Below are 16,302 nucleotides of genomic sequence, written 5' to 3' on the forward strand. Positions count from 1 at the left end.
ACCCTTTCTCAAGGATGCTACCTTGATTGCTTAGGAAAGTTACCTATTTCTGGAAATAAGTATTCCCATCAGTAAATTGCATGTTATGTTTACATCCTCTGGGTCATATTCTCAATTTACAGATGAAAAGAGCTGTGTGAGATATACTTGTTATTATTTATTGATTTCTATAATAATTAATAGTTTTTAATGAGCATGACAAAAGCAGGTACCCCTTGGGCTGGTTCAGTGATAAATGCAATGTGACTTAACAAATGCATGATCCTGATAGTGTCAAACCAAACTTTTTAATGAGATTCTGCTGGATTAGATTGATCATATAAGTGTTATTTGCTCCAAATCTGTCAGGATCACAACTGCCATAGCTTTGCTTGGAGTTGTAAGTTTTTTCTTTGTTCATTTGTTGCAAAAGCAAGGCTAGAACTTAAAAGAAAAATGTGCTATATAAAGATTGTACCTGGATATATAGTATAGCTATAAATTAGATTATTAAATATATTAAGTTTTGGTTTTCCTTTTAATAAATTTGTCACTTAACATAGTGAAGATTACTCCAGTGGGGTGAAATTAATAGAGATGTTTGAATTCAACCATGAGGGAAAAAAGAAATAATGCTGGTTGATTCCTACCTTATCTGTTCACCAGTTAACAGCTTTGTCATCTGTTACGTGGTTTCTTTAGACAATAGCAGGCCATTGAGTTTTAGGCAAAATATAGCATGCTTAAATGCCATGAAAAATGAATACGCAGTAAGAAGCGTGAGTGCCTGAACATTATAATTTTGTTTCTATACAGAGAGCCTCGAAAAATCATCCTGCATAAGGGCTCCACAGGACTTGGTTTCAACATTGTGGGAGGTGAAGACGGGGAAGGCATATTCGTGTCTTTCATCCTCGCAGGTGGGCCAGCGGATCTCAGTGGAGAGCTGCAGCGAGGAGATCAAATCTTATCTGTAAGTGTTTCTGTTGGGCTGTCCTGACCAGCTTCTTCATCTTGTTCTTTGTACTGCAAGGGGCACACAAAGAAGTCTTTCTCGTTTCCATGTTGTGAAATCTGAGTTGCAAACAGTTTATTCCTGAATATTTTGGTTATTTTGCCCTTGGGTTTTAGAGCATTTGTTATTACTGGTGTTACTTGCATTTAGCTGGGAATGAGACTTTTCTCTACTTAATGCTACCTACACTATGGTGACACTGCAGGGAGGGCCTAAGAACATTGCAGACCTAAGCATCCCATATTTTGGCCCATCATCCAATTCCATTTTTCCCAAAACACACTACTGAGTCCAGGGATATTTCTTAATTTCATCTTTTCTTGGAGGAGAACAAGTAGTAGGATGAAATCATCCATACTCAGGCTGCCATCTAGTGTGCACTCAACCGCTTAGCAAATAGCTACAACAAGGAGATTAATTAGGTTATGTTCATTATCTCTCTGCCTCTGATGAATTTGATGATCCCTCTGAAATTCTTTTCAAATTTTATTGGATGAAATGCCTTTTAGCCTGAGGTTATATTTTGCATACTTAGACTCAAAAACATATTTTTAATTTTTCATTAATGTATATAATCATATCGCACATTTTAAAACCAGAACATTTGTGTTTTAGGCTCTGAGACGTAATCGAACATCTGACTGAAATAATCTGAATATAAAGAAATTTGAATAACAATGAAAGCCTTGGAAATGTAGTTAAATATCCATTGACATTCTTCACATTCCTTACAGGAAAAAAAAAAAAAAAAGAAACTATCCCAAATTGATGCAGATTCCATGTGAAGCACAAAAATAGCCTTAGGGCTAAGAGCTGAAACACAGGAATTATTTATCCCAGATAAATGATGGATGCACTAGGCTGCAGTATCACAGTGCTTCCCAGTGTTGTGCCTTCTATCCCTGTGAATCCTGCATCCCTGGCTGTAATTTAGTTAGAGTTGAGGTTGAAAGATGGCTTCAGCCTGGGTGGTTTGTAATGTGGTTATGCAACACTTTCCTGGTCAATGTTTAAATTCATAAGAAAGCTGGTTATGGTTTTCCTACATTGCTAAGGATTGTCTTGGCCTATTCTATGAAAAGTGAATTTACCTTACACCTGTCAAAGTTTTGTAAAAAGTTGTAAAGAGGTGAGTGGAGGTGTTTTGCGATATATAGAAAATCTGGTTATCACCAAAGGGAGGCAGTAACCTGACATTGTGAGGATCACAACAGTGTATTTTATCATACCTGTTCCTTAAAAGTGCTGTAAGAAAATATGAGAAAGAGCAAGTAAAGGGTGTTTAAAGGTAATTGTACTGTTGGGAGTCCACACAGGCAGGCAGGGTGACCACAAGACCACATCTGAAATGCAAAGAGTAAATTTATTTAATTACCTCGCTAATTGGAGGATGCCAAAGCAACACCTGGGCATTCCCACAGGAGTGGGAATGCAGGAACCATCAGGCTCAGTCCACCCTGAGGGGTGGCAAGGCTGTTCTTTGCACCCACTTATTGAGGGCCAACACACATAGAGCTCACTACCATGCTGTGATCTCTGTGCTTTTTATGATCTCTGAGCTCTGATCTCTTTCCCAAGACGGGGAGCTCAGGCATGTCCCTCAGACACCTACGTTATGTCTAAACAGAAATTCTGCTTCTCAAAACAGGCAGGTAGACAGCAGTGGGCATAATCTAAGGGGTATATTCCCGCACTGGTATTCTCCAGGCCTCAGTATTCCCACCTGCAAGGTCTCTTGGAATCTCCCATCCTCCTCTGCACTCTTCTGCTTTTAACCCTTTCCTCCTAACAGTGCCTTAAAGAACTGTCCAGGTAGAAAGTTTCTAGGGAATTGCAAGAAAATCCAAATAGATTCTTATAAAGTTATCCTTATGAAGAGATAAGGAAGTCAAAGGCCTGTGTCAAGAAGAGCAGAGACAAGAAACCCAAAGAATAGAAACAGAAGTTTCTTCAGGACAATTACGCAATTTATTTTTCTTTGGTTAGATGGAGCAAAATAGGGCTGACTAACAGAGACTAATGATATCAAAGCCTTTCACAGTACATTGTATTTAAAATCCAGAAGATCAAATACAAATTTAAAAGTCTATTTTATTTTTAGCAGGATATATTTACAACTGTATGCTACAGCCACAACTTTTAACTCTAATTTTTCTGGTTTGTAGTGACATTTTCCTTAAATTCTAATTAAGGTTACTAGTGTTGCGTCAGCATTTACTTGTCATGAAAGAGTTGTTTGTTTGTTCATTGAGCAGAGAGGGATGGAAATTATTACTAAATTAGACTGTGTACGTATCCCCAGGCAATCACTCAGTCAGGCCTTTGTTATTTATTTAGTCACAAATAACTATTATGGATCCATTTTGCCATATTCAGAAAAAAACAGTTTCATGCACAGAGCTCATTAATCTTGTACCATTGTCTAGTGAAGGGTCCCAGACCCTTTAGTTTTATAAGGACTGCAGAAAATATTTCTGTTTCTCTATGTTTGTACCTTCTTGTCTCATCCCTCAGAAACACTTATTTCCCTACTGAAATACTTTTCCCATTTGTTTCTCAAAACATGATAAATTTTGATTAACACAAACAAATAGTATCTTCACAGCTACTATTTCTAATCAGATGAAGCTTGGTTAAATTTATTACGGACAGGAAGCATAGTAAGTGATTTAGAGATCTAAATTTAACTTCTTATAAGATTGATATTGCAGAATTACAATGAAGCCACAAGATTTTTTTTATTGTGATATTTTATTGCATTTACAATGTGGCATGACCTGCTTTTTGGCCAATCCCTCTAGTATTTATTATCTTTCAGAATGCTACTTCTTTCATTATTGTCTCTATGCATTGCAAGGGAGTTGGGCTCAGTGACCTTTAAAGGTCCCTTCCAACCCAAACGGTTCCATGATTCAATTTAATCAATTTAATCAATTTAGCTGGTGTCCTTCGGTGTGACCATAGGCAGGGTGCTTCATTTTCCTAAGCCTCAGTCTCCCAGGTGGACAGTGAGGATCACAGGCTCTCTCTGAATTCATGCCTGTGCTGTGAATATGGCAATGTTGACTGGTTGAGAGCTGAGCTCACCTTTGGGAATGTACCTATAAAAAACCCTAAAATAGATTGCAAATCCACCAGTGAGACCCAGCAAAGCTTTGCCTTTACATGCATTGCCTTGGAGAGACACTCTGAGGGTGAATACATCATCCCATAATCTCTGCCTCTGCTTCTGCCTGACTGTCGGGATGTGAGAGGGAGGGGTCCAACTCTAAAGCCCTCAGAGAGCGCTGGGAAGGATAGTGCCGCAGCCTTGACCCCATGGACAAGTGAAATTTGAATTTATTTTTCCCAGATGCCACCAGGTGGCGGCCCAGGATCAGTAATGACAGCAGTCTGCCTTTGGCTGAAACTTCAGGAAAAGTGGGGATAACAGGGTTTTTCCTGTTTTCAGTTCATTGGAAATGTTTGAAAAATACTTCAGAAAAAAAGACTCGTATTCCCAATGCTCCTGTGCAGAGAGAACAAATGAATCTTACCTGAACCTTGAAGGTCAATTGAAGAATCCTGGAAAATCTTCTGTGTCGGACAGTAAAACATTTCAAATAGGCCAAAAATGAATTTTTGTGTTACGCTCATGAGAAGGTGGGGGTTCCTCCCTTAGAGTGTTTTCTTAAAATGCTACCTTCTTATGGCTATAATTAATTATGCTTCTTTGAGTCACCACCCAACTAAATATTTTTTTCTCATTTTTGAATGTCTTTAAAATGAAGTAATACACACACCACCCATGTAAATTCACCACTGTACTAGAATATATGCCTCCTTAATTTTCATCTCAGATACTTATAGGCCAAAGGAAACAATTCAGAATATCCATGGAAAAAAACATTTCCATTGTGAGCAGCAGAAATGAGGTGACGGTGTGTTAAGTGATTTGTTTAAAATAATTTTAGAAGTCTGGGCCAGGTTTAGAGGCTGCTTGAACTCAGATCTAACCTCAAGTTCTCTATCTGTTAGGAGAATGCAGTCTTCAATAAAAATAAAATGTAATATTCCTTGATGCCATTCTTGCAGTTTTAAGTTCCACTTCCAATGCTAAGGGATATTTTTCCTATTAAAATAACAATGAGAAATCAGTGTTGGTTAGTCAAAACCACCTGCATTAGAACAATTTTTTTCCATGAGCCACATGCATAAAATGGCCACCCAATGCGCATACACCTTGACAGAAAGCAGTACAAGTCTTATAATTTTTGGAAATATGTACGTAGTGAATACAAGGGGGAAGTCCTGGGGAGGAAGGAGAAGCAATTCAGTCTTTTCAAAGAAAAATTGCCACATCATTTTTTTGCATTACAATTTCAAACAAAAATCTTGATAAAACATAAGTCTTTATTTTAGGTGTCCTAGCCTGAATGCATCAAAGCATTTTCAGTGCCAAATGGACAACTTTTTCAATAGGTACAGGACCTAAAACAGAGTGAATTAGTTTATACATGCAAGTTCAGCAGCAAAATTCAGATTTACAGTTTCACAGAAGTAGTTCTTTGAATTCCTATGATGACATATCTTTTCAAAAGTTTCATAGTTTTCTGTAAGGCTACATCAAGTTGTATACAAATGAGAGAATTATGGTAAATTAATAGGCATGAGGAATTAAAAGCAAGTATTTGCATTTGAATCTTAACTTTTGAAGTTACTGAATTTTATGTCTTTGTGCAAGGTTAAACCTCAGATTAAGATACTTACAAATAGACATCTATATGTTTGCTGGGTGTCTGGTTGCCATTAATGTCAAAGGAGGCAAGAGAACATTCAGCTGGCAGCCTGTGAGCTGTATAGAGCAGGCTGAATTTCTTCATAAGCTCTAGCATCTGTATTGACTTCTAAGCTGAAACACTACATGCATTCATATCTATATTTAGGTGTCTTAAACTGCATCTCACATTTCATGTCAGTTTGCCCTTTTAATATATATTTGCTTTTTCAGTTATCGTGCTTCCTTAATCACAAATAAAAGTAACATAAAATCATGAACCATAAAGGCAGTATCAATTTTATTTCATTCTCCTGTAGAAATGCTTTACATTCACAATGGCTGGATTCAGTGTGACTTGGAGCCTGAAAGGAGAATCAAGGGGATAAGTAGACTGGTTGCTCTGGAGCAAGATGACTGCTCCCAGGCAGTGCATCCACAGGTTACCTTAAGGGAATAAAACAACTTTTCTGAAGGGTGATTGCTCAACAGCAGCAGGAAAGAGTAGATAAAGAACAGGCTGCACTGTAAAGAGACACATAGTGCTCTCATAATATTTCCATTTCCCCTCTCATCTAACCTGAATCAGGTGAATGAAGTTAACCAAAACATTCTGTGTGATTTTCCTGTTGATCTGGTGTAGTATCAGGATGTACTCCTATATGGGGAAAGACACTATCTTTTTCCCATGCTGCTTTCTGAGAATTAAACAACTTCAGGTTGGGAAGGAGCTGGTGGAGATACTCTGTGGGGTTTTCTGTCACTGGTACATGGCACTATATAAACCTAGTTTGCAACATCATTATTTGAGCATCTCACTTCCGTATTGTCTCTGGTGTTTTATAAAAGGTTCTTCCTTGCAGAGGGATCTTATATATTAATCAGATTTTGTCTTGTATCTGTGCATCGTCCTGCTGTTGTTTTTTTGTGAGACATTTGCTACCCCTTATGACCAGTTTAAACATTTCTTTGTACTTGGTTCCTCCCACACAACTCCTACCCACCTTCTCACTCACACCTGTAGCCAAAAATACAATATTCATTTGAAAAAACAGAGCGTTCTTCAATTTCTACTCCAAAAATGTCCATATAGAGCAGGAGAGAATGTAAGAACTCTGTGCTTACTTACAGCAAATATTTATGCTTTATATATGCTGCAGTTATATTTGACCTTCAGACTGACTTCTCTTCCTTTGGTACAGAGAAGCTTTCGGCTTTCTAATTTAAAATGGTTATTTTGTTCTTGGTAAAAGCAGTAAAACTGCTCAGGGCAAATAATGCATTTTGTCACCTAGTTACAAAACTAAGATAAATGGCAAATACCATTTGGTTATTCTTCTCAGATTTTCTTTTTTCCAAAACACGGCTGCCTCATAAAATGTTTGAAACATCTCTACAGGGCCTGGTGTCTTCTCGCCTTGGATCATCAGTTTGTCCCTTTTGTGTAGTAGTGTCAGGATTGTAACAGATATTCCCTTTGCCCTACAGGAATTGTTTGCAGAGGCACTGACCATATCCTTAGGATGCTTTCTTCCCCCGTGGTGGTGTGAGTGATGCATGACTGTCCTCAGGCATGGGACAGTCTAACAGTTTCTGTGGCCTTTAGATGCAATTGTCTATAGACTTCTGTAATGGTTTTAACATTAATCCTACTTAGTCAGTATGTTAACTGTGTAAACCTGCTTTGTAGTAATGTGTAGAGCACTGCTTGGTGTATCTTGAAAATTTTAATATATAATCAGAGCAGTGATTTATATGGGTAAATCAGTGCACCTGACTGGACTCTTTTAAAGTAGAAGTTGTTTGAAAATCAAGCAAGAATGTGTTGCTAAATATATCCAAAGGATCAATACTTGATTGTAGGTGATATATGTGACAGATCTGTAAAAAGAAAACCTCTGGAGAGGAAAGGAGCTGAGTGCACAGGCATTGTCATATGTTAATGGGATGACACCAACTAGAAGGACAAGTAGAGTAAGCTCCTTAGAAATATTTAGTGGATTAATCTAAAGTCAGGCATTGCTCATGTTGGGAAGCACAAAGTGTATAACCCTTCAGGCCCCATCTTTAGCTAATAGAAGGGTGTAGCCATGACTTACCTTGCCCTAATGCAGACAGTGTACATGGGTCAGATGACCATTTTGCTGTAAAAATTTATATTTCTTTTCACATACTGTAGAGAATTTAGCATAACTTCCCTTTACTGAAATAAATCCCACCCAAACTGACCAAACATTCATGAATCTGTTTTTGGTGGAGAATAGAGAAGAATAAGTATAAGTCAGAAAATTCTAGGTTTTATTCTCAACAATAAGGAAGAATAGCCAAAAAATGGGAGAATTAAACAGATTAATCCAGTAAATATTTCTAAAGAGAAAGACAACTTGCCCTTGAGTAACCATATAGTGTAGAGGCAATTTTTATGATTTTGTGCTGAAAGGGAATGAGGAAGTAACATGAACTTCAAAACTAGTTTGCTGTGCAGTCACAGTTGTGGAACTCAATTAATCAACATTGAAAAAGTGAAAGCTGAATTAGTCACTGTGGTAATAAGAGCCCAAGTCTTAAAAATCTATAAATGTTGGGTAAAATCCTGGGGGAAATTCAGACGGGCAAAATGTAAAATGAGCCATACTTCCAAGAATTAGAAAAGGCATCAAGAAAATGTTTGATAAAAATAGAAAACCAAGCAAGAAATTAATTTCCTAAAGAGTTGGAAAAGTGATTGTTTAAAAGCGAGACCATGAGAGTTCAAACCTTTAGTGATTTTTTTTTTTGTTGTTGTTATTTTGTCTTTAAAAAGAGATGGATCCACAAATATCCAATTAGGGCAGTTATAAAGAAACAGGAAAGTCTTTGAAGTGGACTTAGGCAAAATCAAATTAGAACTTAGATGAGTTAGATGTAAACAGATGAAGTTGATTCTCATATACTTAAGGAACTACTCGATGCAGGCCATTCATAATTTTATTCAAGAACTGAAGGAATATTTGGGAGTATAGGTTGCCCAGTTTTCAGGGAAAACTTCTGGGAGAAACAGTCAATCTATTTGCAGATACTTAAAAAACAGCAGAAGAAGGAGTACTAATCCTGATGAATTTTTCAAGAATAAATTGTGAAATATCATTTTCCTCCTGAAAGAACATTAGTCACAGAGAAGAAGTCATAAATGTCATTTTACTGCAAACTTGCAGCCCCTGTAATCTACCTATCAACATCTTCATAGAGTAGCATGTCACAAACCTCCCAAAAACATAGAGAAAATCAAAAAAGAGCGAAGGTGTTGTCATGGCAAGATCTAATGGAAATATCTGGGGCAAAACAGCTGTTTAATATAAGTTCTGAGATTGCTGACAACGGTGGGATTTCTGGGATTTGAGGATGAGGGTTTATGTCTATGTAGGATCATCTGGGTGCACAGTGCTCTGCCTTTTCCAGATAAACTCAATTTCACCCCTCACAATGCATGCAGACATATGTTCAGTACTCACTGTCATCATGATGAGCCAAAAACATTTCACAAAACTGAGACACCCGTGCAACTTCCCTGTACAAGACGAGAGATTTAAAGGTACAGAAGGCAACTGGGAACCCAGTGAAGAGAAGCTGGGTGCAAACACTGGGACAAAATCTTTTTTCCCATGAGGCTGTGGAGTTTAGAACTCATGGCAGAAAAACCCTAGCATCCCCCTTGACAGTAAAAATTCATTTTAGTGTAGTATGAACTGTGTCCATGTTAACACTTCCATCTGGAAATAGTCAGTCTTGGGGAAGCTGGTAGCAAATGGTTTTTCAGTGTTGTTGGTAAATATATCCAATCTGATGGCTGGAAGAGAAACTTAAGACATATTCAGCCTCAAAATATGAGGCATTTATTTTGTAGTCAGAGAAGTGGCTGTATTGCCAGAGAAGCTCATAGATTTGCCACTTTGGAACTTCAAAATAAAATAGATGACTTTCAAAAATACAACCTTAATGGAGATTCTAGGGGAAAAAAATTAACAGCAGCATGTTCTGGAATGCTGCGTATACTGCTGCGTAATTTCATCTCGTTAATCTAGGAATTTGTCTTCCAGCTGGATTTCTCCCTTCCCACCACAACTCCTCACCCACATCTTTCTTCAATCTGTAACATACAGTGGAATTGTCTTGTTGCAGTAACTGTTTCCTAACTTAACTCTCACATTTCAAGCACATGATCAGAAACTAATAAATTATACCAACAATTCTCTTAAATAAGGTATATCTTTTTTTCCCCAAGGGTGTTAGTTATCAGACCTGTCAGTTCTGTGTCATACACAGCTAGTAAATTGGCCTAGACTAGAGGCTCTATATTTCTGTTGTGATTAAATCATCAGATGCCTCTAAAATCTTCATTTTACTACTACCTCAGTGAGTAAAAATTGTCTCATGCCAGATCGCTTGCTCTTCAGCTCCTTCCAGTTTAAGGAGGAGTGCAGTCAGTTCAAACATTCTGATTTGGCAAATTTTGGTGTAACACTGTCAAGCAGAATTATATAAAATCTGATACACTGAAGATTTGTAATGAGGTTTGCACCCCTCAGTGTTGCTGCACTGCCAGGCTAACAGTGAAAAAGTGAAAGCCAAGCTGCTACTGCTGGACACAATGGCTAAAATCCCTGAGCTTTATTCATACAGAGCTTTGCCCCAGGCTGGACTTTTGCCTTGTGTTCAAACTAACTAGTCTCCAAGAATCATTCTGCTCAGTCAGTTTTGGGTTTCAGAGTAATTAAAAAAATTACCATATGACACAAGCCGCAAAGTAATAGAAATTGGCCATCCATTAAATAGGGTGTTGAAGGGATATCTGCAATAGTTTGTGCAAGGAGTTTTCGGAGATCTTTTTGAAAAAAACTAGTTAGATATACCCTCTATCTGATCAAGCAAGCCACCAGAATGGGAACAAAAGGAAAATAATTTAGAGAATACAAGAGCTATTTCCTTTCCACTGGCTATAAAAAACATGGTTTATTTGAGAGTATGGAGCTTTGTCTATTCAAAGTGTCTGTGTCATAATCTTCATCTGTAGAACCACAGATAAATGATGAATGTTGTGATTCAGGGAGTTTTAATATGAAACATGAGAACTGAATATTTACTTACATCACTCCAATAAGACAGTCTACCCTTCAGCCATTGACACGTCGCCTTGTGGTCACTGGGTTGAGTTCAGTATGGATTTGCCATGGCACAAGCCAATGGCCAATTCACCTCTCACAGCCACAGAGCCATACTCTGGATGGAAATATGAAAACATCTATCAAGCAGAGCTCAAGGCAAGGATTTCAATTTTTGAATTCATCTCTAACTCAGTGCTCAGGGTCGCTTTTGTCTCTGGGCAGCCTCTAAAATTGTTTTGCCTTTTTATTTCAGTTCCCGAGTACCTATTTCTTGTTGGCTTCAGCTGAAATTTAGTTCTTATCATCACTGAGGTATCAGAAACTTGTTAAAATGGAAACCTTTACCACATTTCAGAAGCAAGAGAGTCTCAATCATTATTTCTGCTTATACTAGCCTTTGAAATTCAAATGTGAAGCAAAACCCCTGTGGCATTATGAGTAAAACTGAACAACGCTGGCTTAGTTATATCCATTCACTTATGCTTGAAAATGTGAGAGTTAATTTAGTAAAGAGTTACTGAAGGAGCAAAAATATCTTCTAGATGTATATGGACACCAAGGTATATGGAATAAATGCTACTAAAAGGGTCTAAGTGACCCAGGATGAGAGCAGTAGAAAAGAAAATACAAACACTGAAAACAGAATTAGAGAGAAAGAGGGATATTTCTGAAAGGCAGGAAAGTGAATAGAAGTAACAGTTGTGCGTGAAGTAAAAGCTGTAAGAGGGAGGAGGGACAGTTTGATATTTTACCAATTCAGAGTAGAAAGAGAGCAGTAACTGCAAAGGAGAAGGAATGTGTGAATGCTTGAAAAGATGACACTGTACTGAGATCCATGAAATTTGGTGGTGGCAAGAATATAAGGGGTTTTGAGTGACCACACAGAAGGAGAAAAAATAAAAAAGTAGCAACTAGATTTGAATTTAAGAGCTAATTATAAGCTTTCCATTTTAACAATAACAAATACTCTTACTAAGGATTGTATTTGATGGATATTTCATGTATAAAATGGATGAAAAATATTATTTATATTTATTTTTATTTTTATATCAGCTGATAGACACTGGCCTGTTTTATTAGCTAGTATAGTACTCCAAGAGGTATTTTTCACAGGTAATACCAATTGGCTCAATGGGCAGAAAGTACATGTTCTTTTGTCTTGGCTTTACCATTTAGTTATATGACAAAATGCCATTGATCACCTTGCAGTTGCTGAATCATCTCCAGTTCAGCTTGGTACTTGAACATGCTAGTAGCTATTTAGTGATCTGAATAAAACAATTTTCATGTCCATTAAGGCTCCAGTAAGTCTATGTGTCCTTTTCATAAGGTGTCATTTACTTCTTAAACTAGTTTTATTCATTAAACTAGTTTTGAGGAATTCTGATGGAATTGAGAAGAAATGGCTCTTAAGATGTCATTCAGTGAAATTATTTCAGTCTCAAAGTTTGCAAATCTGGCAGCATTCATAAAAGCTACAATCACATAGGAAGCAGATCTTGTATTGGAATTTCTGTACAGTTTGGATTAAAACATAAGTCTTTGCCTGTAGTTCTAGGCTTGACAGGTGCTGTTTGGAATGATTCATGTGGTCTGGTGAGTCATAAATCTTGTTGGTTCCTACTGTAAAAGGCAGTGTGTGCAAGACACCTCTTCAAGAGCATAATATTTTTTTCCCTGCTTCAAATATGCTTTGATATCCCTTTCTTTTGGCTTAGCTGCCTCCTGAAAGTTCCTGGCAGAAAAAGGCATGATACAGCTTATACCCCCACAGTGGTTCTTGTTTTGCAGAGAGAGAAGAATTTGCCTCTAGAATGTCCAGTTCCTCAGAGCATAAAGACCAGCTTACCAGAGGCAAAAATTGTAACTCTAAGGTAGCCAGACAAGGAAAATTGAAAAGGTCACTGCAATTGCTATCCCATAAAAACAGAGAAGGAGGGTGCTGGTCGTGGAAAGGAGTAGATGGGACGTGATCCTATATTTTCAGCAGAGTTCAGGATAAGAAAACCACTTTGCTTCTCTGTGCAGCTCTAATTAAACAGTAGAAAGTGTAGGCTCAGAACAGATCAGAATTTAGAAGAGAGAAATCTAAAACTAAAACTAATCTAGCCTGGAAATACAGCAGAAGCTAAGCTGGAGAGTGAAGACTCCCTTCCTTCCTCCTTTCCTTCCTTTCCCTTTCCCTTTCCCTTTCCCTTTCCCTTTCCCTTTCCCTTTCCCTTTCCCTTTCCCTTTCCCTTTCCCTTTCCCTTTCCCTTCCTTCTCTCTCTTTCTTTCTTTCTCCCTCCTGTGTGCCATCCCCCAGCCGTGTCCCAGAGTGTCCGTGGTGCTGAGCCCGCTTTACTACTGCAGCTCTTCCAGCAGAGCCTTGGCCTCAGGCTGGATGTGTAGCCTTCTTCGCCTTGCAAAAAGCTGCTGAAATGCTGTACTTTGGCAGCATATCCTGGTTTCTTACAATTGTGCTTTTTGGTGGACTGTATCAGTTGCCAAGAGATGTGGGGGCCGTTGTGTAGAATGGTTATTCCACCTGCTTGTGAGGAAGGTTTTCCTCAGACATGTTCACAGCAGATCATCCCTAATGGGTTTTCTTCCAATGTTCCTTGTTTTACATTCCCAGTGAGCAAACAGGACTGCTGGAGAACGTGGCCCAGCTTTCCTCTCATCTCTTGATGATGTGCTTGGCAATACTTAAGTTGATGTGCAGAATTAAGGCAGATAAATAGGGGCTTTTGTATCTTCTCTTAATGCAAACAATGGGAATTCTGGCTGTAAACAGTTGTCATTTTTCAGACTTCTATTTGCTTTTTCAGGCACCAAAAGCTCTTATTTTATGATTTCAACAAATAGAAGAATTTAAACAGAATTTGAAAGCTCTGGTCTATTGTTTGTTTTGTGGTAAAAGAATGCCTTTCCTTCACCTTTTAATTTAGTGTACAAAAGCATGTACTATGTCAGTGACAACTTAAAGAAGTAATGGAAAGAAACCCTTTATGTTTCCTCCCCAGGGAAAGGATATGTTTTTCCTTTCTTTTCCAATCCAACAAGGTATTTGGTTCCAAGTATTCATTTAACCACAGCACAAACACATAATGAGGTGGCCTAAAGAAAGAAATGGCAAAATAAACCAGATTATTCTGCTACCTTCTGTTTGAATGACCCACATGGAAATCATGTTCAGTTTCTAGATGTCAACCAGACTGCAACAAGTCTGTTCAGAATACAATCAAATTTCTACTAATATGGGCCACTCAAATATTTTAGAGGGAATATAACACTTCCAATTTTAGAAGAGCTCAATCGATGCCAAAAGTAAATCTGATCTTTCTTCAAATTATGATTCAGTTTTAAATGAAGAAGATCATGCTTTATTTTGAGTCAAAAAATGCAAAGGCCCAGTAATTACTGTGAGCTATTGTTGCATCTTTTTCTCCACCTCAATTTAGTTTTGACCATTGTTTCAACTCCTCTTTGTTTGTAAGCTTTCGAACTGCTTTTTGCCAGTTCAAAACATGCAGAAGAGACAGACTTTAGTAAAGCTGCAGGCTCTTCTTATTTCCATTATGTCAAATTCACTTTGGAGTTAGGTATCAGAAATTGTGCAGTCAAGTTCGTTCTGGGCCAGAACATCAGGGCTGTGCAGTCAAGCTCAGAACAGCTACTTTGCTTATTGTATAATGCAGTCTAAAGGAAGCAAGCCCATTTATTATAGAAGAAGAAAAAAAAAACAAACAACCAAAACACCTTTGATATTTATTAAACTTTCCTGTACACATTTGCACTTTCTTCTGATTTTTTAAAATTTTCTTTTACTGATTATTCTTCACATAAATTATGTTAAATTAATTAAAAGCAGTCATTTTAATCAAATTTTACAGTTTGCAATGAAATCACATCATGGAAAAATGTCACTGCACACAATTATTATGAGACATTAAATTAAGATATTGTTTTGGAGGAAGAGGCAAGACAGAGTATTATTTATTTCATTCTCTCCATATTCTTGTTCATTTTGGTCTGATGGTAAAAATTTTATTAAAATATATAAACTAATGGAGCCTTTCATTGAGATTTAATGTTGCTACATGAATATACTGGTTTTCAACTAGGGAGTTGATTATATTTGCTTTTAAATAGAGGGAAATGATACCCAGAAATCAAGTTAGCATCTACTCTTCTTGTTCTTTAGAAAGTTAGAGTAAGTAATTTCTAAATTTAATATCTGTTATCCTACAGTGAGATTCTGTCACTGTTGGTGAATAAAATAGCATGCAAACAGAACTCTCCCTCCCTATTTGTTAATGGTTATTTGATTTTTTTTTTTCCTGCAGCTGTGTGTCTCCAAGAGGGAGATCACTGTTTTGGCAACCTAATGTGGTCAGGTCATTTCCCTGTTCAACATTGCTTAATCTGGTTTGCCTAGCTTGATTATGATCTAGATAAAAATTGCAGAAGATAGAATTTATGTGTTATTTTCTCTCTGACATTTCTTTTCCTTGCTCTTTTGATTTCAGCCACTTAGGCCTCTAAATCTTCCTCAAGTGTCTATCCTCAGCTATATCCTAACAGAAAAGTGAAATTAATTGCAGGAAAATTCATTCGCTGCAATGTGTTGTGTTTGTACCTTAGGCAAACTTTTCTTCTAGACCAAGGGTGCAAAGGGCAAAAAGTAGTCAGCTGCCACTTCAGCTGAAATGTTCATATCAGCTGGCTTCTTGTTTTTCTGTGGAGAAGTGAAAAATATTTGTATAACAACTTCAGTGAAATTCCTGTCCTACATTCACAGTCTTTATGTGTTGCTAGGACTGTTATTAGCTCACATAGACATAGAACTATTGTTTCTCAGAGGAGAAGGAGAATAAGCATGTGATTTCCTTATTCTTCCATACATTCTCTCCTTTTATCTATAGAGCTATAGATTTTTTAATGGGATTTATAAATGATGTTTAAATCTTCTGTACTATTAATATGACTTCACAGACCACCACAGTGTTTTCCTATATTGCTTAAGAAAGGCTTGCGTCCTGTCATAGTCTTTGACATCAAGCCTGAGCAAAAGTAATTTTTTTTTTCCTTGAGACCTTCTAATGCTGACCAGGTGACATAATCCATATCCATTTCCCCAACTCAGGAATTCAGGAGTGTTCCTTTAAGCTTTTCTTCAGATCATGCTATGCTTTTGTGGGACTCTCTATCAAGGACTTCAGTTACAAAAGGGAAAAGCACACAGATAAAAACAAAGCTCTCTCTTAAAGGGAAGCTTACTTTGTTTCAGAGTTGTCTTCTTCAGACACAGAATCAAGGCTGATGTTTCCTTTACAACATTATATAGGCACTGTTCTTAAATTTAGGAATCCTGCTCACACTTCACAAAACTGTGACTATAGTGCTCAATTATTGAGTAGTTGTAGTAC

At 37.4% G+C, this 16,302-nt stretch overlaps 1 protein-coding gene across 1 annotated transcript in view; it reads left to right on the forward strand.

The window, feature by feature from the left end:
• The window catches only part of DLG2 (discs large MAGUK scaffold protein 2), a 985,470-nt gene that overhangs the window by 769,411 nt on the left and 199,757 nt on the right, over nt 1–16,302 (forward strand). Inside the window, exon 18 of the mRNA XM_053971598.1 lies at nt 796–952. Within this exon, the coding sequence (XP_053827573.1) occupies nt 796–952 (157 nt within the window). The remainder of the gene's footprint in view (nt 1–795; nt 953–16,302) is intronic.

Source organism: Vidua macroura, chromosome 2 (assembly GCF_024509145.1).
Source record: "Vidua macroura isolate BioBank_ID:100142 chromosome 2, ASM2450914v1, whole genome shotgun sequence".
In the NCBI taxonomy this organism is placed as follows: Eukaryota; Metazoa; Chordata; class Aves; order Passeriformes; family Viduidae; genus Vidua; species Vidua macroura.